The 27,062-nt window shown below is 45.8% G+C and overlaps 1 protein-coding gene across 1 annotated transcript in view; it reads left to right on the top strand.

The window, feature by feature from the left end:
- The first annotated feature begins 14,632 nt into the window (after positions 1-14,632).
- The window catches only part of ARHGAP36 (Rho GTPase activating protein 36), a 31,437-nt gene continuing 19,007 nt past the window's right edge, over positions 14,633-27,062 (top strand). Inside the window, exon 1 of the mRNA XM_070366639.1 lies at positions 14,633-14,707. Coding sequence (XP_070222740.1) covers positions 14,650-14,707 — 58 coding nt within the window. The 5' untranslated portion in view covers positions 14,633-14,649. The remainder of the gene's footprint in view (positions 14,708-27,062) is intronic.

Genomic DNA, 27,062 nt, shown 5'->3' with positions numbered 1-27,062 from the left:
AATGAAGTTAAAAGGATCAGGGAATACTGGTGTGGGGGGCGGGGGCGAGTCCTAGTTTTGAAGTAAGATTCAAGACAGACTCCAAATTTGTCTTAGCCACAGGTCCTGATATTCTACTATTTAAACTCATGCCTGAAGGGCCTTTTTAAAAAATATATAAATTTATTTATTTATTTATTTATTTTACTTTTTTAAATTTAATTTTATTTTTAAACTTTACATAATTGTATTAGTTTTGCCAAATATCAAAATGAATCCGCCATAGGTATACATGTGTTCGCCATCCTGAACCCTCCTCCCTCCTCCCTCCCCACACCATCCCTCTGGGTCGTCCCAGTGCTCTAGGCCCAAGCATCCAGTATCGTGCATCTAACCTGGACTGGCATCTCGTTTCATATATGATATTTTACATGTTTCAATGCCATTCTCCCAAATCTTCCCACCCTCTCCCTCTCCCACAGAGTCCATAAGACTGTTCTATACATCAGTGTCTCTTTTGCTGTCTCGTACACAGGGTTATTGTTACCATCTTTCTAAATTCCATCTGACATACATCACAGCAGGATCCTCTATGATCCACCTCCCAGAATATTGGAAATAAAAGCAAAAATAAACAAATGGGACCTAATTAACCTTAAAAGCTTCTGCACATCAAAGGAAACTATTAGCAAGGTGAAAAGACAGCCTTCAGAATGGGAGAAAATAATAGCAAATGAAGCAACTGACAAACAACTAATCTCAAAAATATACAAGCAACTCCTACAGCTCAACTCCAGAAAAATAAATGACCCAATCAAAAAAATGGGCCAAAGAACTAAATAGACATTTCTCCAAAGAAGACATACAGATGGCTAACAAACACATGAAAAGATGCTCAACATCACTCATTATCAGAGAAATGCAAATCAAAACCACTATGAGGTACCATTTCACACCAGTCAGAATGGCTGCGATCCAAAAGTCTACAAATAATAAATGCTGGAGAGGGTGTGGAGAAAAGGGAACCCTCTTACACTGTTGGTGGGAATGCAAACTAGTACAGCCACTATGGAGAACAGTGTGGAGATTCCTTAAAAAACTGGAAATTTATTTATTTTAATTGGAGGCTAATTACTTTACAATATTGTATTGGTTTTGCCATACATCAACATGAATCCGCCACAGGTGTATACGTGTTCCCCATCCTGAACCCCCCTCCCACTTCCCTCCCCGTTAATATAATATATGAAGGGGCCTTTTAGAGATAGTTAGGGACATCTGCTCCTTGGGAAGGATGGCACAGTAACTAACAGAACAGATTCATTAGCAGGAGTGAGTTTATTTAAATAAAACACACTGCTACCCATAGTCACAATGCCCAAAGGAAAATCCTGAGGTGGGGGCAGATACAGGGAGTAAATGCCTTTTATTAGGACATTTCACAAAGGCAAAGAGAGGAGAGGAAGATCAGAGCTAAAGCGGCCCTTCCTCCTCCCACCCTGCCTGGTGTCTGCTTCTGCACCTGTCTGGTTGTATGTCCATCTTTTTCTGTGCCTCTGTGTCACCTTTCACAGGAGTGTATCTAGGTCCTTGTCGGTTTCTGCTGGTGCCCATCCTTGTGTTCAGGTTGACTCTGCTGACACCTGTCTGCTTGGGTCTGTCCCTGCCTACGTCTCAAGTCCTTCAGCACCTGTGCAGCTGCTTGCCTCAGAATGTGTCAATGTGTTTGTCCGATTTTGCAGACGTGTGTGTGTTTGTATATGCACGTTTTCTTCTGTGTGTTCAGCACTCCGTATCTGTGACTTTTATTTTGGTAAATTAATTGTCCCTACCTTTCTGGTTCTGTTTTCAATGCGTTACCCCACAAGAATGACTAATGGTAGAAGTGGAAGAGAGCTTTTGGAGCTAGGACGGAAACCTGGTGACTCTGATGTTCTGAGTCATCACATTAAAAATCGCCTGTGCAAAAGCGAAAAGATGCAAATAGGAAATACAAAACCAAAAAATATTTTCTGTGCATTTTAAGACCTCAATCTCTTCTTCTATGTTTCTCTCCTTCCTTCATCTGTTTTTCCCCTCCCCCCTCCTTCTCCCATCTCCTTTTCTTTCACTCTCTTCTTGTTCTACTTTTCTATTTCTTTATATCCTTTTTTCATTTTTTCTATTTTATTTCTCCTTTATCCTGTTCCTGTTTCTTACTAGATTTAGCTTTCTCCATATATTTTCCTTAGAAAACACTTTCATTTCATTTTCTGTTTATCTTTTTTCTCTTTTGGGGAGCTGCTTTCTTACTGTTTTTCTTTCTTTCTCCCTTTCCTCTTAGCTCCTCTTTCTGAATTTCTCATTTTACTCTATTCCTCTTATTCCTGTGTCTTTTTTTTGTTTTTAAATCTGTTTTCATTTTCTTTCCTCTCCCCTCTCTTTTTATCCCCATATTTTATTTCTTTTTTTTTTTTTTTGTCATTTGAACTTTTTTTAGTTTTTTAAGGATTTATTTATTTATTTGGAGGATAATTACTTTACAATACTGTGATGGTTTCTGCCATACATCAATATGAACCAGCCATAGGTATACACATGTCCCCCCATCCTGAACCTCCCTCCCTGCTGCCCATTCTTCTATCAATAGGTTCTTATGTATGAATCTGTCAGTCTCTTTTGGGCTCTGTCTTCTCCAAACATGCTTTAAGCATCAGGAGAGAGAATAAGTTATCTTTTTCTGTTCTGAGCAGGGCCGTGGGTAGGTGGGGTTCATTATCCGTCTTCTTACTCACGGTGGGTGGAGTTGTTGCTGTTCCGTGGAACCTAAGCCCGTTCCCCATCCTGGGACCCATCTGCAGAGTCACACTGCAACTCCAGCTGCTGCTGGCATTCCCTGCACATCCCATGCAGAGCGATGAGCCCCCAGGTGCAATGGGAAAATTCATCAGCCGCCCGACAGGGCTAACGATTTACTCCTGAGAAATAATCCATATCCAGATAATGGATCACCCTCGACTCCCTGAGACCATTTGTCTTGGCACTTAAATGGCACCAGAATCCAGGGGCAGAGCCAGGACTCTATCCCAAGTTCATTGGTACATGAGTAGGCTGGAATAATAATGTTAAGGATTATCATATGGAATGCTTTGATTTGCATGGTGCTTTTAAACTTTAAAGATTTGGAGGCGATTAACCTTCCCTAGCTTATCACTTTGGAATCTGACACACTGTGGACCCTGCTTACGAATTTAGAAGCAGGGGCTTTTAAGTGACTCACCCAGAGTCATCTAGCTCGTTACTGGCAGAAATGGAAAGGAAACTATTTTTCTGACTTTCTGAGATTCTTTCCTCTGAATGTAAGATGACCTCCTGATCTCTGGATCTCATTTATCTGGGAAATGGAAGCCTACACTGAGAGACAGAATACTGTCAGACAGGCCTGGGTGTGAATCCTGGCTCTGCACTGACTAGCTGTGTGACCTAGGGGCTGACCTCTTACTTACTTGGCACTTCAGTTTTCTCTTCTATAAAAGTGGGGATCCTAATAAACCTTCTGCATAGTACCGTTATGAAGATGAAGAGAAATTATGCATGTAAAGTGCTTAATATAGTGCCTGGCTCATAGTAAAAGCTCCCGGAGTGTTAGCTATGATTGCTACTACTGCCTGTCTCTTTGCAGGGCACCAAGTGAACTCACACAAAGGCACGAGAAAACTGGTCTGGGGGAGGGGAAGAGATAATTGATGAGCCAGCTTCTGCAGAGGTGTCCCTGAGGCCACTGATGGGGGAAGGGACCTAGAAGGATGAATTCTGATGGTGGGAGGAGCTGAGGATTCTGCTTGGGCTGGAAGGACTGGCTGGCTTGGGAAACAGGCGAAGAAGAGGAAGGAGGCTGGGGATCACCACTAAACATGTCTCAGTAGTGTGTTGCTCCCCAGGATCAATTCCAACTGGCTAATGTTCCCCTTCTTGGGGTCTCAGCTGTCAACTTCCCTGGGGAGGTCCCGTCCTCCAAAGCAGGATGGAGGACTTGTTTCTTTGAGGAATACTGAAGTCATAAAGGCTTTGTGGAAGGCCACTACACACTTAAAACTAATGAGATCTTGTGCAGGACCCTTCTGTATAAATGGAATTTCACTGAACAAATGTAGGAAAGATTATTAATACTCTCAATAATAACAGTAACAATCAATCTTTAGGGTTTGTTCTGTGGAGTGTGGCTGCTAGAGGTTGACACGTCATCTCAAATGGTGAGAAACGGCCCTCATTCTTCTCCTTGTCTCGGACCTCCCTCCCAGAGTCACACACGTAATTCAGCCTTCATTGAAATGATTGTGATGCTACTGAGGCTCCCTGGAGAACGGATGCCATGCGGAGGCGGAGAGTGTGGGCTCTGGACTTCAAGCTGAGGGAAGGGCAGGAATCGATACATCTCCTGAGCACCAAGGGCTCAACTCCTTTGGTGATGAGAAGGGCTTTATCAAAGCCTGATGGTTTATTAATAATTCTCTCAACTGAGGCGAGCTCCCCGCTTCTCAATTGACAAGTATTTCATGAGAACCCTCTGTGGGGGCACCTAGAGAAGTTTTGGCGGAACTGACAATGTGGCTGAGGAGACAGACCACAGATGTATAAAGATTACTGACAATACAAAGCAGTCCCTTCAACAAAGGGACGCAAGCAGCTGGAAAAATATAAGATAGGAGACTTGACATCACTTAGTCTCTCTGAGCCTTGGTTTCCCTATCCTCTCGGAAAGACAGCCTAGCGGTACTAAGAGAATACTAACTTTGGAGTCAGAGCAACCTGACTTAAAATTTCAGTTATCTCAAAAATGAACTAGGGGTCCCTGAACAAGTTACTTAACTCCTATGGGGTGCAATTACTTCATGTATAAATTGGGGTGTAACAGTAGCCCAGACCACACAGGGTGATGGTGAGGATCAAATGAAAGCACACAAGTAAAGCACTGAGCATAATGCCAGGCACACGGGAAGCACTCAATAATCAATTCCTATTATTATAACACGCAGTGGGAAAGGCGGGGGGTGTTTGGAAATACAAGGCTTTTATTTTCCTCTTCAATTCTTTTCATGCTTGACATTACATTTCATAGGAATGCAAACTCAAAAAGAAAACTTCTATGTAAACAATAATTATAATATCATTCTGTGATACCTTTTCTATGCCTCCCCAGTATTGCTCACTAAATTTGGTATGATTAAATGCACAGAACAATGAAAGAGCAGAGGAGGTAAATTATATACTCTTTGAGATCTTGGGTACCTCTCTGAACTTCAGTTTTCCCATCTGTAAAATGTGGCTTAAGAACATCTACATCACAGGGCTGTTGTGAAGATTAAATTCAAATGTTTATAAAGCACTTGGCACAAAATAGACAGCAGACAAATATTGGCTCCATTCCCCTTCTTTCTTTTATAAAAATGTGAATAATAAAGAATTAACCTCACTAGGTTATTATAAGGGTGAAGTCAAGTAAGTATACAGGAAATGTTTGTAAACTGTAAGACCCCAATAACATGCTTTATGGAACATTTGTTACGTACCAGACCTATGTAATCAACAAATGTTAGTCAATTAGGTAGACATTAATTAAGTGTCTTCTATACACTGGACACTGTTTCAGGTCCTGTAAGTGATACAGAGATAACAGAGCAAACAAAGTAGATGAGCCCCTCCACACAAGAACAGAGCATTAAGGACAGGACCTTGAGAGATGCTCCCATTTGGGGTACCAGGGGAGAAGGCAGAGCCAGGAGAAGTCATGGATAAGGACACTCCTATAGCACAGCATCCTCAGAGCCAAGGGAAGACAGGGTTTCAGTAAGTACGGAGGGATTCACAATTTATGCTACATAAATGTGAACATGTTTATGTTCACAGTAACATGTGAATGCTATATGGGCATTCCACAGAGAAGCCAAATAAAATTAGGACACATATGTGTCCCATTCCATGGATAGAGGAGCCTGGTGGGCTACAGTCCATGGGGTCACAAAGAGTCGGACACAACTGAGTGACTACACTTATATGTCCCTTTGGATTAGGCTTCCCAAAAGTCCTTGGTGACTCAGCTTCGGTGAGAGGAGTCTCAGTAGAGTGTGTGTGTGTGTGTGTGTGTGTGTGTGTGGAGACAGAGCAGTTACTGTCTTGCTGTGGACTGAGGAATAGGTATGGTGAGAAGTAAGGAGAGAAAGTCCATAGACCTCTGTGAAGGTGCTAAGGAATAAGGCTGAGAAAATGAAGACTGGACGATAGCTGGAAGAAGGCTTGCTGTCCTATAGGAGAGTTTAAATATCTTTGTGGGCTATGGGAAGAAGCTCATAAGGAAAGAGAAGGTCAATAAGAAGGTTATTATGAGACGGCTACCAAGCAGGCAAAATTCTGAGACGTGGGAGATACAGCTAAGGTAAGAGGGACTTTCTTTTTTAAAAGTATAGTTGATTTACAGCATTGTGTTAGTTTCAAGTGTACAGCAAAGTGATTCATATATCTATACACATACACACACATATGTATATATTTTTTCATTTCATTTCTATTATGGTTTATTATAAGATATAGTTCCCTATGCTATACAGTAAGTCCTTGTTGTTTATTTTATATATGGTAGTTTGCATCTGTTAATCCCATACTCCCAACTTATCCTTCCCCATTTTCCCTTTGATAACCATAGGTACCCTGGGCACATAGCTGAAAAAGACGAAAGCTCTAATTCAAAAAGATACATGCACCCCAATGTTCATAGCAGCACTATTCACAAAGCCAAGACATGGAAGCAATCTAATTGTCCACTGATGGCTCAGTCGGTGGTAAAGAATCTGCCTGCAGTGTGGGAGACCCGGATTCGATCCTTGCATCAGGAAGATCTCCTGGAGAAGGGAACAGCAACCCACTCCAGTATTCTTGCCTGAAGAATCCCATGGACAGAGGAGCCTGGCGGGCTACAGTCCATGGAGTAGCAAAGAATTGGACATGACTGAGCAGCTAACATGTTCACTTTCACACTTTAGCATCTTTAGTTCTGAGGCCAGGTCTGGTGTTCACATACCAGCCCCCACAGTGCCTGGGGTGTAGGAATGCAGAGAAGGACAGACAACTCACTAGCTAAGGAAGACTGGCCTTTGGATTTAGCCTTGAGTCCCTGTTTAAGACTTGAGTTGCCCCAAGATTAAGTTATAGCAGAGAAAGACTTACTTGTGTTGACAAATGGCAATTAACAAAGGTGATTAAAAGGGAGAGAAGCTACAGCCTCAAAAATGTCAGCGGTTGGTGTGCAAGAGAGCTCCTTCATCGAATTTTCCTCTGCCCTTCTCATTCCACCTTTTCTTCCCTCCCCTTTTACTGTTTTCCCTTCTCCCTTCTCTAGTGCCCTCTTTCTGCTTCCTCCATCCACCTCCACCAGCAGCTACTGATGTGATTTCTCATGATTTACAGTCAAATGCCATTAATCCCGACAGGCTCACGAGGGTCTAACTAAGCTGTCTGATGAACCAATCCCATGAGCTGACAGAGCAGAGGAAGCGGCAGGCCAACCCACCCCCCCCCGCCCCCACAGGGGCAATGAAAGCTAAACCAGTCAACTAGAGTGGCTGCCCCCAAAATAATAAATCACTTGGGGGCTGCGAGAGGTGGAAGACTCCCCAGAAAACAGTTCTCAGGACAGATCCATGACCTTCTCTGCCGTGAATGTCCATGGCACATCAGCCACACAGGCCTGGCCCACCTGCTCTCAAGGTGCCACTCCCAGATTCCACCAGGCCCATTTCACTTTCAGAGGGAGGTCATTCATTCCAATGGGATGTGACAGGTGCCATCTTCAGGCGCCTGGCTCTGCTTCCAGTGGCAGGGACTGTCACTGACTGCAAATCCCCAAGTGCCATGCTGGTCTGAAGAGGGCAAGCCCTGGGATGGGCAGATGACCTATCAAGAGCCCACGAATCCAAGGGGAGATGACAGTGCGATGTCATGGACCGAGCTGGGATCAAGGAAGCTGGACACATGGCTTCTAACTCCATTTCAGCCACTAATTTGCTGGGCGATGTTGGGTAAGTCACTCTCCCTCCCTGGATCTCAGTGTCCTCCCTGGCATGTGAAGAGGTTGGACTAGATTATCTCTAATGACACTTCCAGCTCTGATAAACAAACCCTGAAATTTAAAAAGCAAGCAAACTCTTTTCTGGAAAAAAATCAAGCTCTGATTCTCTAGGACTTCCACTTAGCTACACTGCCACAAAAGCCCTCATACCAAACACCCACTCAGTACATGCAGCCACTTCCCCACCACCCAAGCGTCATCTAAGACATCAAAACCAGCCATGGGTCCAGTTTGTCCCTCCTGCTGAGCTAGGTCTGGACTTGGGGCTGGGCCATTCCAAAGGATGCCCTGTGAAAGGGGATATGCCATTGACCTCCTAGATTTTAGCATAGGCAGGTAGGGGGACTACCTGGTTTGGATAGATTTCCTCCAAGTTTATATTTTCAAATTCTTTACCATACTGTATCATTGAAAGAATGACACAAATATTTGTACATACCCTCATTAATAATTTGCCATTTGCATACTCTCCCTTCTCTCTCTCTCCTTCCCCACCCCCGTCTCCTATATTATAGACATTATGACACTTCACTTGCAGATACTTCAGCCCATAACTCCTAAGAACAAGAGTGTCCTTTACTGGAAAGCTTTTTAAGGGCCCTACAATGCTCAGTTAGGGGAACATCTTCAGTCTCTATATAAAGTCCAAAGGGAGTCAAGAAGTATATGAGGTCTAGACTCAGGGAAGTCAAACTGGGGCTCTGTAATAACCTTAGAGGGGTGGGAATGGGCAGCGGGTGGGAGGGAGATTCAAGAGGGAGGGTACATATGTACCCCTATGATTAATTCATGTTGATGTACGACAGAAATCAAGCCAATATTGTAAAGCAATCAATTAAAAATAAATATTTTTAAAAAAGAAAATATAGGTCTAAAGACCAGTTTGAAGTCTGCATACAGGTGGTGTGAGAAGGAGCTAAATACAAGAGAAAGAGGCACAGTGGTCCCAAAGGCAGAATGCCTTTGAGCAAGTCATTTCCTTTTCCTGGCATTCACTTTCTTCATCTATAAAATGGGGATTGTGCTAATCTCTGTCCTGCCAATCTCCCAAGCTATATGAGGCTCAGATGTGGAAACAGATTCAGGACCCATGGGGAGCTGCCACACTTAAACATTTAAGGGCGAATGATTTACAGAAAGGAGAAGGCGATGGCACCCCACTCCAGTACTCATGCCTGGAAAATCCCATGGACAGAGGAGCCTGGTGGGCTGCGGTCTATGGGGTCGCACAGAGTCAGACATGACAGCAGCGACTTAGCAGAAGCAGATTTACAGAAATGACCTTCAGAGCTAGTAAAGACCAAGAGATTAATTTCCCTGGTGACACACGAAGTTGACAGTCCCCCTGCTCAGCCCCCAAACTCTTATTACTGAAAGCCACAAAATTTTCATTTATAATGGAAATCTCAGTGGCTCACATCTTTTGCAGTTTTTCAAAGGCATAAAAACACACACACCCAGTTCTTTCTAGTTCTTTTTTCAGATAGCTCCATTTTCTCTTATTGATTATGGCACAAACTAAATAATCATCTCTCTACTTTTTCTTCTGACATTTTTTTTCTGTGTTCCCCCTTAATTCCTACTATTCTGCCCTACCCTGTCGAGACTTCTAGACTTAAAAATTCTATCATCCTGCCTACCTTTAGCTCAAAGAGCAAAATGCTTTACAAAATTAAGTGAGCATTTGGGATTTTTAACTTGATTTTATCTTTTCATTCTACCAGAGGGGTATGTGTGTGGGAGATGCACTTGTCAACTAAAAGCAATTTCTCTGCCTCCTTGGGGACTGAAGCGTAATCGTAGCTCTGTCTTCCTGGTGTCAGGATGAAACTTGCATTTTCTTGAGTGGTGTCAGCACACTGACAGACAGCTCCTGGGATCTGTGGAGGGGTACTAGAAGAGAATGGGTGGGGAGTAAGAGATCTCGGGGATAGTCTCAGCTCATCTTTCCCCTGCCGGGTGACTGCGGGCTAGTTACTTACTTGTCTTTTGCCTCAGCTTTTCTAACTTAAAAAATGGGAATAATTTTCTCCCATTTCTGCCTCACAAAGATGGTGCCAGGACCTTGTCAGGCTTTGGTGATATGAAATGCTTGGAAGTAATAGAGCTATAGGAAAAAATAAAGTGCTGTAGAAGCAGTGTATCCTAGGAATGCTAAGTAGCTGCAAAGGAACTTCAAGTTTTCCTTGTAAAACTCCACTTAAAAAATGAGGACACCCATGCCTTTCTGAGACTCAGAGGGGTCTCAAATGGTCCGCCATGATTTTACTATGTGTTCACCATAAGTTCAGGTAAACCCTTCCCAAATAGAAAAGCAGGGAGGCAAAATCTTGAGGTCCTAAGGTTTCTAGCCCCATTTAGAGGACACATATGACCCTATACAAACCATGTGGACCTTCTGATAGGACTCCTCAAAAGGGGTTGTGGGGAGGCAGGCTTGCTAATTTCCCACTTCCTTCCATGGATCTGGGAGTAGTTACTTTTGTTATCTCACTTCTGAAATTGCAGAGACCTTCATACTGACCAGCTGGGAAAGTGGGCGGGGGGACGGGGACCCCATTTCATAGAGGAGGAGCCTGGGGCTCAGGTTGCAAAGCAGACATACTTGAAGCATCCATTCAGCCAGTCAGTCAAAATGCCCAACCTCACTCCTGATATTTTAGCTTTAAATGCCATACTCTTTCCACAGTGCCTCCACTGCCTCTTGCCTCACATAAGGACCCCAAGCAGGGAGTCCAAATGAGATAACCTGACTGGAAAAATGCTACATCGACATACACAGGATTCTTAGACAATCCAAGTGAAGGCTCATTTTGAGTACCACTAGATCCTATCAGGAGTCAAGTTTTGAGGTTTGTTCAATTTCTCATGCTACATATTTACCCATATACCCAAAGAAAGCGGAGTGAGGTTAAAGTGATCAAGTTCTCCATAGGGCTGTCCCAGGGTTCCTTGTAGTTGGAGTGCAATGGGAAGAGACAGCGGTGGAAGGTTTTCAGGGAAACTGTTCTTTCCTCTGTATTAGAGTTTCTCTAACTGTATTGGGTACAGGAGCCCCCAAGGTGAGCTCAAATGCTGTTTCCTGGTCCCCATGCCCAGAGATTCTCTGGGTATTTATCCAGAGTAAATAAGAAAATCTGGAGTGGGAGCAGGGGATCTTCATTTACAGCACAGCAAGTGATTCTGATGCAGCTGGTCCAATGGACCATACTTCAAAAAACATGAATCTTGTTTAAATAGCAAACTGTTTGCCTGGGTGCCAAAAGATAGGAAACCTTTCTTTTCATAGTCAGTGAGCCTCCAGTTTGATTTCATCATTGTGCCTTCTTAGCTAGTGTATTTTTTTTCCTACACAGCAAACAATGACCTAAGTTAGGAGCAGGGTGCTTGGTTTTTAATTGGAATTGAAATGAGACAACCTTATGAGGCAGCAAGTTGTTAAGCTTTAAGCCTTAAACTATCAGGGTGAGGGCAATTATACCCAATACACCTTGAACACCCTGGGGTGAGGGGTTGCAGGTCCAAGCTAGCAGGTTCTTGGCTGCTCAATTGGGGTCTTATGAACCTCTGCATTCTTGGAAAGGAGATACCATACGGGTTCTGTGGTCCTGCACAGGAGGGGAGTTCTGTATTTTACTCACAGACCAAGTTTCAGATTTTTCTGAGTCACCACAGCCAGGTCCAGAGCCCTGTACTAAGAGCACAATCCCAGCGTAAAGGCCCCAGTCTTTCCCTTACCCAACCTCTTTCTTTACTCAGCAGACAAAGTTATAGTTTTTTTTTCCTATAAGTGGTATTTGCTAACTCCAGAAAATGATATACATTTATTACAGAAAATTTAGAAAATACTAAAATATGGAAATAATAAAACAGTTCAAAATTGCCCATAATTGCATTGCTTAAATAAGAGTCACTACTAAGATTCTGGTGTGTTTCCTGTTAACATTTTTTTATGTATAAGTTTATTATTAATTTGTACTGTTTATATAATAGTGTGCATACATTTTGCATTTTGATTATTTTTCACTTAAAATAATCATAAATGATTTTTTTCAAGTTATCATATAGGCTTCCAAACTATACACTTAAAAATAATTGCATGATAATTCATTGAGTTAATCAACATTATATCCACAGTTCAATATCTTGCACACAAAGGACATTTAATAAATATTTGTTGAAAGAATGGATGGATTGATGGATAAACGCATTCCCCTATTATGTGACATTTAGTTAAGGGTAAATATTTTCAAAGGAAACAACACTAAGTAATTAAGTGGCAGAGGACATGGGTCAAAGCAAAAGGAGTTGGGGAAAACTGCTAACTTGACTGTTAAATTTTTTTGAGAATTCTGAACTCCATATTTTCCCTTTTCTTTTTTCCAAATGAGTAGGCTTTGGTTTGCCAAGAGTTTGTTCACAACTATTAACATCCCCATTTTACAGACGAGGAAAACTAAGCCTTAGAGAGGTAAAATATCTTCCTAAGGTTACAGAGCCAGTATATAGCACAGTCGGGCTTCCAGTCTAGGCCTGTGAGCATGCTTAGCTTTGTTCCTTTACTACATCACCACAAGGGATAGTGGTCATGAGTTTGTTCTTCAGGTAGAGCTATTTTAGAAGGAGAGAAACTTCAGTTACTGAAGCCCATTGGATTGGATTGGGCAGGCAGCCTTTATAGGACCCCCTCCCCACACACAAAATCTCATTCAGCAGGGGAAAAAAAAGAAACCCATTGAGACCATCACAAAAGCTAGTGGTATATATGCTCAGGGGAAGAGGTAAGGCAGAGATTTCAATAACCAGAGCCTGAAACTGGACATTTCTAGATGTCAGACTTGTTTGGCTTGGATGACTGGGTATTTGTACAGCAGAAATTGGTAAAAGAGCAGGTCTGGTGAATATTTGTTGACTCTGATTGCTTTTAGAAAACAGAGAAATTGGAAATGATTTAGAAATTGGTATAAAGGCAGAGAGGTACCATGTTTCCCGGAAAGGAAGGGAAATGAGTGGAAACCCTTTAAACTCTGACTACAGCTCTGCTTTACTAAGAATTGCATGGTGAAGTACAGACGATTTTTCCATTTTATGCACCCCTTTTGCTGCATTAATGCTAATATCAGTGGTTAGCAAAGCAAATGTAATAACTGCTCTCCCCAAAGGACCTTTGATTGCAGCTTCCACTCCTCAAGCCTACAATCGAGCTGTTGGAAGAGAATTTTTCATATTCCTTTCTACCTCCTCACTAGCATTTTATCGACAGAGCCCCATTTTCCCAGTAGAGAAAAACAAGGCACAGAGTCAGGTTTGTACAACTGCCAATGGAGAACTGGGTGAGAAATTAAGATGAGGCTGAACAGGTATAGAAAAGGAAATTTCTCTCAGAAGCCCTTCTTGCCCCAAATGGTCCATCCCTGGTGGCTGCTTCTACCCCAGGATTTGGGGGTGGGACTAGTTTACTAGCACCAGGGGCTCCCAAACACTGAACCTATTATGGTATGTGCCCCCATACGCATTTAAAATTTAAAAAACCAAAGCCATAAAGGAAGTGCAATGAAATCTAACACAGTACCACCCCCCATTGAAATATCAAATATCGAATTCTTTCTAAAAATAAATGTTGGTGCCCCTCCTATGTCAGTGCCCTGAGCAAAAGCGTAGGCGGTGGAATCCGTAAGTTAGCGGCAACTGATGGACACCCCATATTCATACACACTTGATGCCATGTTCTTTTGTCTCGGTTGGGGACCAACCCCCTCAAAACTAACAATCCCAGACAGGAAAGCATCTCCCACTTGCCCGAGGGATCCACAGGGCAGGAACAGTAAAAGTACTCTCAACTTTGGGGCTCCCACATTCTTGGTCCTGGAGAACAGAGCTGTGACATCACAAATCAGATCCGGAGTTATTCACGGCTGAGGTGATGCCTCCTCTAAGACAAGGGGGTCCCCAGGGGCGGAGGCCAGGCCTCCCCATCCTGTTCAGGGCTCCTAAGGCAGACACCACTTCCCGCCTAGACTGGGCCTCCTCCCAAAGGCGGCGATGATGTGTCCGCTAAAACTTGGGGGTTTTCGGGCTGGGATACAATCTTACCCTCAGATCTGAGCTCCCAGAGGCAGGTGCACTATCTCGCCCTCAAATACCAGCTTCTGGGGGACAGGCTCGCTTTTACGCACCCGACTGGGGCTTCTGGGGGCAAGGCCTCCCTTCCCTCTCAGCTTCGGGGCTCACCAGGGCTGAGATGGCGTCTCCCCTCAGACTCGGGGCTCCCCGGGATAGGGGCAGGGTCCTGCCCTCAGAGTCGGGGCTTCCCGGGACAGGAGCTGGATTTCGGCCTCCCTCCGCGTGGGGGAAGGGGCTGTGGGATCAGCCGCCTCTCCTCCGGCGGGAGGGGGGCTCCCCTGAGGCCCTGCCCCTTTCGTGACAGGCCCGAGGTGTCCGGTGACCGAGACACTCTTCGCTGGGTGCAGGGTGCGGCTCAGGGCGTGGTCACCGGGGGCTACTTAGGGCCGCCGGCGCGGGGGCTGGCGCGGACGCCGGCTGCGAGGCTGCGGCGCCGAGCGCGGGCCATGGCGTGGATGCTGGACTGCCTTTTCGCGTCGGCCTTCGAGCCCCGCCCCCGCCGTGGTGAGTGGGGCCCGCCGAGTCGGGGGTCTGGGGTCCTCGGCCGGGGGCTGCCGGCGGCTGCCGCCCCGGCCGGGCGCCCTGGGGCTTGGATCGCCGCCCCTTCGCCTCCCTTCCCGAGGGCTTTTAGCTAATTGTTCCTGGCTCAAGGACTGCCCCGTCGAGGCCCCGCATAAATCACCGGCTTTGCCGGGAACAGCGAGCAATCGCGCTAATGGCTCGGCGGGACGCGGGTCGAGCGCGGGGGCGGAGTCGCTGGCTCAGCCGTCCTCGGGGACAGCTAGAGCGTCGGGGCCAGACACTTAGGACCAAGAGTCCCGAAACCTAAGGGCCATACAGGCCCCAGGATGAATACCCCCGGCCTGGCAGCTCGGGCCCGGGAACCCTGAAGATGGATTGGGGGAGCGGGGATCCTTTTGCCTTGAAGCCTGTCCCCCATGTGCCAGTCTCAACTACAGATTATCGACAGGGGCCCCTTAGGATCATCAAATTCAGCCCCTTTATTTAAGAGATGGTGACACTGAAGGCCAGAGATGGCAAAGGCCTGCCCAAGGTCACACAAGGAGTTGGCAGCCAATCTGTTTCTGCAGAGGCTCTGTCAACTGTCCACTGCTCCAAACTGCCCAATGGCAGAGGCCTGGGGTCTTTAGCCTGGGTCTTCCCATGGATACTTTGAGATCAATGCTGTTTTCCCTATTCCTGTGGAGTTGAGGGCATAGGTGTACAAAAGATCCCAGGGCTAGTGTGCTATGTGGGTGGTCTTTCCTGGGAACTGCTTCTATAAAGTACATTTTGGAAACTCATTTATTTTTTCTCCTCCTTAAGTTTCAGGAGACTTATATTTTCTGTTTGAGATTTCCCAGGACCCCCACTCACACTGTCCTTCACTCTCCCTTGGTAGGCCCCACCCCCTCTAGGCTGCCACCTGCCCCCACTGCCACCTGTTTTTCCATAGTCTCCACCTCCAAAATCTATATTGGTGAGAGTGCGTCATTGGTCACCAGCCATAGACCAAACCTGGGGTTGTCTCCTCTTTCCTCTGCCCCCTCACAGGGAGGGGAGGGGCCTAGGCAGTTTAATTCTGCAGAAACTGTTTTCAGTCCTTGCCAGCCAGAGCACCCTGCTGAGAACCATCCCAGAACTCTGACCTACTACTAGGGGGCTGCAGCATGCTTAGCAAGTTCAAGTGCAGTCTCTGGCAGGCCACACGTTCTCTGAGAAAGAAAGAAAGATCTGCATACACACGGAGAGTTTCATTTTTTGTTCTGTATATTTTTTTTTCTAGTTTATGTGATCCTGGTATATAGAAGACAAAAATAATTATAAGGGAGTTTTATAAGATGCCTTTTAAGGCCTTTCAGCTCAAACACCCTACCTTTGAAAAGGGGATGGAATGAACCATTCCACCCCTGCCTGGCTTGAAAGCTGTAACTCCAATGAGATCAAGAATATGAAGTCTCCTTTATGAATAACCCCATTGGGAAGAGGGTCAGTATCACACAAGTAGCCCATTCCCAACTAAAGACAGTCATTTCTATTAGAATTAGAAGGTTTTTCCTTAAGCTGAACCCAAATCTCTTTTTCTGGCTCTAGTGCTGACCTTCATGATCCTTCCAAGAGAACAGTGCCAACCCTCTCCGTTCCCCACCCCCACTCACCCCTATTTTCATCCAGGCCAAACCTCCCCAGTTCCTTCATCCATTTAACACGTGACACGGCTACAAGGCTCTTACCCACATCTAGCTGCTCTTCTTTGAACGTGCTCCAAGTTGTGAATGCCCAATGACCTGGCCAAAAGAGGATTTCCAGCTGTGTCCCTGTAAATATAGTCCTGGATGGTTGACTTTCCCTCTGTTGGAAGACCAGGTTCGCACTCACGGTACACAGACACGTAGCCATAAACACACACACATGTACACATTCCCACCTACAATGTCACCAGTGCACACATACTTCACATGCATCACATACTTTTCACACACAATATAACATCACACATGCACATGCCACACACAAATCCCTTGTACATGCCACATAGTTCACACAAATTGCTAATTTATATTGGAAGTACTTTCTTCACCTGAAGAAAAAAGTAAACTCAAGCTCTTTTCAGAGTCTGTATTCTATAGTTGTTTGACATATATTTGCTACTGCATTTCCAATCTGGTGAGACCTGTCCCCCTACATATATCAGTGGGGTACACCACTGCCTACACCAGTTCTATTACTTGTACAGAGCAGCTAATATATGTGAAGTACTACCCAGATGCTGGGCCCCAGCCTCAGTCCTTTACATATGTGATCTCACTTAAGTCATAGAACATCATTTTGAAATAAGTCATTGGTTTGGGGGTACAGTTTTTTGACCAGGTAAGAACTCACTCACATCAATGTAACTTTGTGGTAACTACTGATATTCTGTAGGGCTCCAGCTGCCCTTGGTGCCTCCTCTCAAATGCCTTCCAGAAATCCTCAGGAGTCACAGGGAGGGAGCAGCTGACTGATGATTGGGAAGACTAGGGGAAGCATTCTCAATGTTCCTTTACCCACCCAACCACCTCTTGCTTGGGACATTGTTGGTATGTCAGAGCAATCTTTTGAGGGTGGCAACGGGCAATCGATGACCATATGAAGACATCTGGGAGAAGCATCAATTAGGTATGGAAAGAATGGGGACCCAGAAAGGGCTTCTTTCCCAGGGAAAGGGACAGCACAATTGACCCACTTGAAATTCTGTCCCCAGTTCACTCCTGGCATTGGATTTAGCCTCAGACAATTGGACTTCTGTAAAGCAGCCAAAACTCTAAAGCTAAAGGGACCCTAGGGCCCACTTTACATACAAATTTGATCTTTTCTTGGGGATGGGACCCAATCGTTGCACTGAGACCAGGTCTGGTGGCACTGCACAGGATTACTTCCCAGAGCTGGGGCAAGTTTGCCAATGAGACACCCTGCTTCCCTGATCATGGCATTGGACTAGCACCCCCATCCACCAATTGCAAGACTTTCTGAAGTGCCTTTGAAAATCATTTGTTTGTCAAATGACATTTGTTTGTCAAAAGACATTTCTCCAAAGGAAAAAAAGTGACACTCCAGAGCTTAGGTTCCTAGGTTAGGCCACACTTAACCCATCATAGTATAAAATGCAGCATCTGTGTGATGAAAACTGGCAGAAAATGATACTCTTGCAAGTGTATCTCAGGCTCCAGCAGTAGAGCTGACATTCATCAAGCTTAAATATCAAATGATAGAAAGCATATTGGGCATTGATGGAGCAGGATACCAGGTCCCTGAGGGTGATGATGGCAACAGTGAAAGCAACGTCATTCCTTTTTTCAACTTATCAACCAAGACAGCCTAAATGTCCAACTGTAGGGGAATGGTTAAATAAAATATATGACATCTCCACTTGTTAGACTAGTCTACACCCATAAAAATGCTGTTTATGACAAAGATGTAGCAACATGGAAAATGGTATGATTTATGTGTCAAATATGCATTTTTTAAAAGACTGGAAGAAAATTCAGCAACAAGGTCAAGTAAGAGACCCTATTAGGTTGATAGGATAATAGTTATTTTTTCTGTTTCCCAAAATTTTTATCGAGTTTGTGCTTAAATTACTCTTATATTTTAAAAAGAATTTTTTTTTGAGGAGCATAACTTCTTTATTTATATTTTTTACTTTACAATATTGTATTGGTTTTGCCATACATCAACATGAATTCGCCACGGGTGTACACGTGTTCCCCATCCTGAACCCCCCTCCCTCTTCCCTCCCATTCCATCCCTCTGGGTCATCCCAGTGCACCAGCCCCGAGCATCCTGTATCATGCATCGAACCTGGACTAAAGAGATTCTTAAAATGCTAGTTGAATGCAAATAGTCCATACAATAGTCCATATAATATAGTCCGTACAATAGTCCATATAATAATTATAATTATCTAGAATCCCACTATACGTAGTTTAAGGGATACTCTTCAAATTCTAGTTTAAATGTAATGACTAAATCAGGTCAGCCAAATGTGATCTTCCCAATGATCATGAAATGTCCCCTAATACTGGGTGGGAAAAGGCAGAATGGGCTTGAATTCCAGACCTGCTTTCACAGTCTTGAAATGAGCAAGTGTCTTAACCTCTCTTAAAGTAATGTAATAATGCCTACATTTTCAAGTTATAAATAATAATAATTATTTTTAATAACTTTTAGTAGTAGTTGTATTATTGTTATTGGCGATATCATTATTAAGTGCCTTCTATGGTTCAGGTATCAAAAGATGTGTTTTATTCCTTCTCCGAATATTTGCTGTGTACCAGTCATCTTACACAAATGATCCCATTTAACTTTTGTAACAACTCTTTGAAGTATTATCATCTTCACTGTAAAACAAAAACTCAGAGAGGTTTAGTAACTTGCTCACTGCCACACAATAGCTGAGCAAGGACCACAACCCCTTTTGGTCTGATTTCAAAGCCTGCATGAGATTAAAAGAAATAACATTTGCAAAGCTTCCATTACCATGCTGGTACAGAAGCAGACATTTACTAGGTGGTCAATACGATGATGATGTTTCCTTGCCCAGAGTCCAAATTCTGGTCTTTGATCTGCTTGATTACTTATAGATTGCTTTCTTTGAAAAGGTGCACATTTCAACTGGAAAGATGCAATGCAAACACCACCTGTGTTCTTATTGCTGGGGCTCTGAGTCACTAGGAAACGATTTCTGTTTCCTTCTGGCAGTATCATCTGTTCTCACATGTATCAGCAGAAGTAGGTAGATGGCGTGTTTGATGAGCCTTGGCAGCTACTGTCATGTCTCAGATACAGTTCTTGAAAAACCACACAGCTTCCTCGGGACAGGCACCTGCTACCCAGTAACTGGGAGGTCCCTGCACTCAGTGATGCTTATTAAATGGCCGGGGCCTCTCTCCTGATCCAGCAGTTCTCTGTATGGTGTAGCTGACCCCTGTTACCCCTCCCACTTTCCTCTTCAAAGCAGGGGCTACAGGACCTCCTCAGAAGCACACAGGGATAGGAAATAGAGAAAAGCTTAAATTCTTAAATCCTCAGAGGGACTCACTAATAGATTATCTCACATGGTGGAGTCTAGGGTCTGGGAGGGGTAGTAGGGTCTGGGAGGGTAGGTAGCAGGATGAATACGAGAGGTAAAGAAGAGGGAGGAATTGAAGGCATCTTCCAGAGACTGAGAGCACCTGGAGCCTGGCCGCTCAGAGCTTTTCTGCCATAAATCTCAATACTCTGTAGCCTCTTTATCACTCCATGGGATTATATCCAGCCCCTCCCCTCAACTTCTTAACCTGCACTCCTACCTCCACCCCGACTCTACCCAAATGCAGCTTCAGCTTGTAGTGACTTGTTTTTGTCTCTAGAGGGAGGCAATAGCATCAGAGAGGAAAGGGCACCGATTGGGGTCTTCTCTTATACTTTACCAAAGGGTAGGTTTATTTTCCTTTGACTGCGAACAGTTAGATAACAACTAATTGGAACAGTATTTTAGGTGTTGCAATGTATATTTCAGAGAAACATCATCTCTCCCCTCATCTACTCCCCGCCCCCCGCAATGTTGGTGGCTGCTAGAAAAAGGGTGGCCTTGGGAGCCTCTCCTAATTTCTAGGTTAGAGTTCAGAAAACAAAAGAAAAAACATAACGGAAGTCGTGGGGGCAGTTTAGCCAGGGAATATTCACCCTGTCTTTCTCTGGGGTACAATGGCACACATTTAAGAGATGGGGTCAAGACTGGCTCTGATGTGAGGGCTGGGGAGTGCAGTCCATAGCTGGGATGGGAGGAAGTCTAGATGCTGAGCAGGTAGTTGGAAACTTTCCTATATGGAATATTACATCTGAAACCTTGGTCTCATTAACACTGCCAGGAGAAACTGCAGAGTGAGAATTGGACTTAGGGTCCAATTCTTCCGGGCTGCATTAGGCTGATCACAACATCACCCTAAAAGAAGAGGGGCTATTTCAAGAGTGTCAGACACACCAGTAATGAGGAAAATTGGCAGCTTAGTCAGTCAGCTTCAGTCCCTGAACACCCCAGTTAGGACACTTTGGGCTATGTGGGTGGCGGGCGACTTAAGCAAGAGAGGGAATTATCCTTTTCTTGAACATTTACTAGATGTGTTAGACATCTGGCTGACACTTTCCATATTTTACCTCCTTCAGTCATCTGAGCATGTCTAAGGCAGGTGTTAACATCTCCAAACTACAGATGAGAAAACTGAGGTTCAGAGAGATGAAGTAACCTTCCCAAGATCACACAGCAAGTAAGTGATGGAGCTGGGATACAAACTCAAAAGCTGTCTGAAGGTCCTTATCTTTAAAGGTTTTACTCACATTTTCTTGGGAAAACCAAGATCTTTCTTTTTTGATAAAATTCCCGTTTTGGTGCCTTGCCCGTATGGGTTGTTTTTAGGGTGAAAACAAGCAAATTTCTGTTTACATTTGGCAGTAATGGAGTTTGTTAAAGCATTTTTTCCACCTTTACAATTCCCTGTATAATCCTCCTGTTATGAACTCCAGAGAGAGAGAGACTTTTTTATAGTGGGGATTTTAAGCTCCAAGGGAAGTGTGTGTGCATGCGTACGTGTGTGTGTGTGTGTGTGTGTCTACCCCATGGTGGTGGCAATGTTGACAAGGGTCCTGGTAGCCCCTCCTAACCCACCATTTATGTGGGTTATGCAGCCTAGAAGTGCATCTTTGGAGTTAGAGTCTTGGAGCTTTCGGCTTCTTCAAAGGTGAAGTTTGTCCCCCATTTCACAGGTAAGAGTACTGGACTGGAGTGAATCAGACAGTCTTCACGAATTCAGGTGGGACTCAGACAACAGAATTTACATAGGTGGTCCCGTGCTTGAGTGGTCTGTATGTAGAGGTGGGAGGCAGAAGCCTCGCAGGATGGCAGTGAGGAAGTGGAAGTGGACTTGCTATATTCAGAGGAGGGTGAGGAGGGATCAGACTGGCCCCCGCAGCAGCAGGAAAGTCACCTGCCTGAGACCAGATGCTGGAAGACACCAAAGTTTGCATGAACTTCCTGGACAGACTTCAGCAAGGGGCTTCAGCTAGTCTGTGCCCTGTGTGACTTTGACTTCTCTAGAACCACTTTCCCCACTGCACTTAAAAACAAAAACAAAACACAACACTTTCTGGCTACGTAGTAGTTTAGGCAATGCTTCTCTTGCCCACCCAGGATGAGGTGCTGACCCAGGCCCAGCTGGCGGGGAAGCTTTATGGATGTTACAGCTGCTTCTCGTCTGCACACCAGGCTCATTTGTGCCAGTTGAAAGGGCACAATAATAACAGTGGCAATTTAAATCGTGCTTCTTGCTTTCTGCTTTCCCCCCTGAAAAGTGGCAAAGTGACTCACCACTGTTGAATTGTCCCTCTCTATCCACCCCCTGACCTCTCTGCGACAGTCTAGGCTGGTTCCCTGGGGGGCTGAGCTGGAAATCAGTTCTTCCAGCAGCCCTTTAGCTGTGATGGAGCCAACCCCCCTCTCCCCCCAATAAATGTGTTCCAAAAAAAAAAAAATGCGATGTATTGTTTTAATTTGAAATTCTCAGATGAGGCTGCTTGGAAGGCATCAGAGCAGCAGAAACCCCACTAGGTAGGCACAGTGCTCCCCCCAAACATGAATAATACAAAAGGGGGTTCATTCAAAAATCTACTGGGGGGCTCTGCTTGTTTTTCTGTGTGTAGTTTGATGTGGCGATGACTGGTCTGCTTGAAATTTACTACATATCAATTTCTGGTGGTAGTGCCATAAAAATGGGTCAGGGGGAGCTGTGAAATCATTCACTTACTCCATCCTGACCCCTCACCTCCATTCCCATCCATGCTCAATTCCCCTGACCCTATGGCTAGAAAGTGCTCCTTCTCTGCTCTTTCTTTCAGCACCAGCCTAAGGAGAGCTCCCAGAACTGGAGTCTGTGAGCTGCTTATGAGCCTAGAGTAATTAAAGATTTTGAGGTGTCAACAAAGCAAGTATGGTGGAGAAGCTATCAGCTGTCTCAGAGACAAAGAAAATAATCATGCTGAGCACTCTTGGTGCTGTCAGTAAGCTCAAAAGAAAAATTTGTTGGGAAGTGATACTGTTTGATAGAGACCTCAGTGCCTAGCAGAAATGAGGGATTCTTGGTGAGGCTGCTTGGAAAAGAAGAAAGGTTTAGGGAGCTTGGCAAACCTGGATTCAAATACTACCTCTACCTCCCACTGGCTGTGTGACCCTGGAGAAGTTACTTAACTACTCAGAGTTTGATGTGTGATGTGCAAAAAAGTGATAAGTCATAGCTCTAATTACCTCATGAGGTCATTGTGAAGACTCCAGACAATGCACTAGCACAATCCCTGGTATACAATAAGTACTTAATAAATGGTAACATAATGATCATGATGACTATTATTATTTGTACCATATACCAGGCATTTACTATAGGAGCCCAAAGTTTAAAAGGAGAGACAAATAATTGCAGTTATGTATGATGATATCATGAGAAGTATGAAGAGAGCAACTATGATGGCTCAAAGGAAAGAGCCCTCAACTGGGAGGGAGGGCTACAGGAAAGCAGAGAAAGTTTTGTGACTCCTAAGTGAGTTCTTAAAAAATAAGTAGGAGTTTGTCACAAGGCCCAGGGGGAAAGGGATTCCAGGCAACCGTATGTGCCCACACAAAGCCAAAGAACTGTGAAACAGCCAGGCCTTGAGCAAATAGCTGGGCTTTGCTGGGCAGGAACTGGGATCTCCTGGGGGATGGGGGAGGGGATCAGTGACCAAGAATCTTTCCAGTTTATTCCCACCAGCCCCTGCACAGCGCCTTAGGCGCCCTACCTGGCCAGTCACGGGCGACGCCCTCCTCTTCTTTCCTCTAGGCAGTCAGGTAAGCTCACACCCAGCCCCCCGGGGGGCCTGGTGCGCACAGCGTGGGGGTCGTCGGACCCAGACCCAGCAATTCCGGGCACGAGGCGACTCTGCCGAAGTCGCGGGCCCCTAGCTCCTTCTTCTTCGTCCCAGTCCTGGAGCAAAGTCCCCCTCCACCCCCAATTAAAAAAAAAAAAAAAAAAAACACCAAGCACACAGTCACTTGGGCTCTTTAGACAACCCCATGCTCTCACACACTACACCTGTAAAACCACACGGCGACCCCCCTCCAAGACACACACACCGGGTTTTCAGCCCTCCACCCTAGCACAGACCTTGGCTGCATGCGTCCCCACCACACACAAGAGCACATCACACTCAAACACACACGCACAGTGCAACCTGACACAAACCTTTGGACACACACGCCTTAAGTAAGCTCACATATAAAGACACCTTGCTCACGAACACACACTACACACCACAACAATCACCGCCTGTAAACCCATCTTGACCTAACACAGCTAAGGGTAAACACACACCAAACAAACATACACACAAGCTTCTACGGGCACACAAACATACACACACTGCATACACATATACACTACAGCACGACCACAGACCCCGGCAGAAGCATACATCGAACACACCCACATCCAGACCGCACCCACACAGTCACACTACAACCAGGCAGAAACGTACAACCTACAAACGTGCACACACAAACACATGCTCCACATCCGAGCTCAAACCAAATCCACTTCACACTCAGCACTCGAACTAAAGCATGCAACACACACCCCACACCCAGCCACACACGGAACTCACATACAGGCGAGCCGCACTTGCGCGCGCACACACACGCGTACATGCATACATACATACACATACAGCCCGCCCCCTCCTTCCCTCCGGGCGGAAGAGAAGGGGGCGAGGATGGGAGGAGGGGGAAGGAAGGAGGGGGGATGGGCGGCCGAGGCGCTGCAGGCACAGACGCTCTTTTCCCTTTGACCTGGGTGTTGTTCCCATTAACCCGCCTGCTCCCCATCCCCAAGCAAAGGGAGTGAGTGAGTTGGGTCCAGATGGGGTCCAGTCGGAACCCGGGAAAACTGGAGGGCCCGGGGAATCCGCCGGCTGGCGGAGGGCACGTGAGCTCCGCGGAGACCCTGATTCTGCGTTGGTCGACCCTGCCGGAGGCTCCTCCCCGCAGCAGCCCCCCTCCCAGATCCCATCACTGCTTAGACCCCAGCTCCTCGCGACTGGGGGTGGAGGTGGGGGTGGGGATGGGGTCGAGGAAGGCGGGGGTGCTGCTTCCTCTCCCTCCAGGGAGAGTGAGCAACTGTTGGGGGTGGAAAGCTTTATTGGTTTCAAGAAGTAAGGAGTTTGGACCTGCAGACAAGCTTTTTGCGAAATTCGTTCTAATCTAGTTTGAAGACGTCTTTTAATAGAGACCTCACTATTTTGCAAAGCCACTAATTTTCACATAAAAGGCGATGGCTATTAGGAATCACCGACACCGCGTTGGACACATAGTAGGGCGTCTTTTGTCACCAAATTTGGCAGGGCTGTCTGCAGCCCAGCACCAGCGTCGACCCCTCTTGGGCAGGCGGTGAGCTTTTTTCTGGCACACAAGCCCTCCCAAGGACAGCCGCCTCGGCCCGGGAGCTACCGGCGGCAGGGGGCGGTAGAGTCGCCGAGGGTGCTTTGCCCTTTGGGCAGCATAGCCATCGCGGGAAACTGAGGTTCCCTCCCACTGTAGCGAACTACAAAGGTCACTCCAGAATGTTCCTCGGCCAGATAACCATCTGGCTCCTATCCTCCGCCTGCCTGCTTTCTGTAGAGACGGACCGCGGGTGTTGGCGAGGAGGAGGAAGAGGACTTCCGCCTGAGGCGGCGCATTGTGTAAAGCGCCTGGCGGTGCAAAGTGCACAAGCTTCAGAGTCTGTATCGGTTCGAATCCCCACTCTGCCACTTTGCAGTTGATTACCTGGCTTAGGCTACAGGCTGATTGTGAAATTTAAAGGAGGAAATACATGCAAAATGCTTACTCCAGTTAAGATCCTAAGGATGTCCATTCCCTCTCCCTCACCCTCACTAGAGATAAAGATTTGGGAGATTAGGGAAGAGGGGGATCAGAGGCTGGAGATATGGCCACCAGATAATGCCTCTAAGTCAGAGGCTGGACAGGGGTTCAATTAGCATTCAAGTACTTAAGCAACGTGCTTTGTTGAAGGGAAACACCCACAGCAGTGATTTTAGTGGTGTCATACACTAGGCACAAGACATTTCAATTCACCACCACTCTGCCCATCACCTCACCTCTCAAAGGAACTTCCTGATTCATTCCCACCCCACCCTGAATTCTTTTCCCCCTTTCCAAGTTGCCACATTATTTTATTTTTTTAACCGTAGTGAACACACACTGGATGCCAGGGACAACTTCTCTTAACTTACGCCTTGCCAGTGCCTAGCACAGTGCCAGCTAGAGCACAGGCTGTATACATGCGGCAAATGAGGCCCTGGGTGGAATCCCTCGGAAACACCGAGACTTAAGGGTACACAGGATCCTTAAGGGTCTAGAGAGACGATTCCAATAGCAGCACCCCAGGCACTGTGGGGGTGGAGAGCAGTGGCTTTTAAATAGAGTGCTATTCCACTCCTCAAATCCCTCCAGCCCTCAAATTCTCCGGAAAGGGGGGTTGTCTCACTTGTGGCTGAGGCTTCTGCAGTCCATTAAGAAGAAAGCTTCTTTCCTGGAGGTCAGAGGCCCTGGCCAGCTGAAAGGTGAGTCACTGTCTCAGAGTTGGGCAGCAGAGGTGGCGCTAAAGTGGCGATGAATTAGTCCAAGATGGAAAGGGGATGTTACCTGAGTGATGATCAGGAGGGTAAAAGCAGAAAGGTGAACCCTTGAAGCTGGGACTCAGTGGTAGAATGTCTGTACATTAAGCATCCTCCAAGTCCAAGTGAAGTCGCTGAGTCGTGTCCAACTCTTTGTGACCCCATGGACTGTAGCCTCCTCCATCCATGAGATTTTCCAGGCAAGAGTACTGGAGTGGATTGCCATTTCCTTCTCCAGAGGATCTTCCTGACCCAGGGATTGAACCTGGGTCTTCTGCATTGTAGGCAGACGCTTTACTGTCTGAGCCACAAGGGAAGTCCAGCTCCTAACTGCCACACTTCCCTCCCCCTCCCCCCAGTCCGAAAGATGGCCAGGCAGCTTCTTAGAGGACAAAGTGGAGTGGAAAGCATCCTTTCTGGGGAATGTTTGGGAGACCTGGTTTCCAATTTTGACTCAGTTACTTGCTGTGTGACCTTGAGCAAGTCCTTTTCCTTCCTGTTCTCAACACCGGAAGGAAGTTAAGGGGGAAAGGGGCTCTGCTTGAGGCCCTGTGCTAAGTATCTTGCCGATGTTATTTCCACACACTCTTTTCTCCATAGTGCTCTACGGTGAGCATTTATCCCATTTTGCAGTTGAGAAAAC

The sequence above is a fragment of the Bos mutus genome, chromosome X (genome assembly GCF_027580195.1).
Source record: "Bos mutus isolate GX-2022 chromosome X, NWIPB_WYAK_1.1, whole genome shotgun sequence".
Taxonomy (NCBI): domain Eukaryota; kingdom Metazoa; phylum Chordata; class Mammalia; order Artiodactyla; family Bovidae; genus Bos; species Bos mutus.
This window is presented reverse-complemented; position numbering and strand designations above follow the sequence as displayed.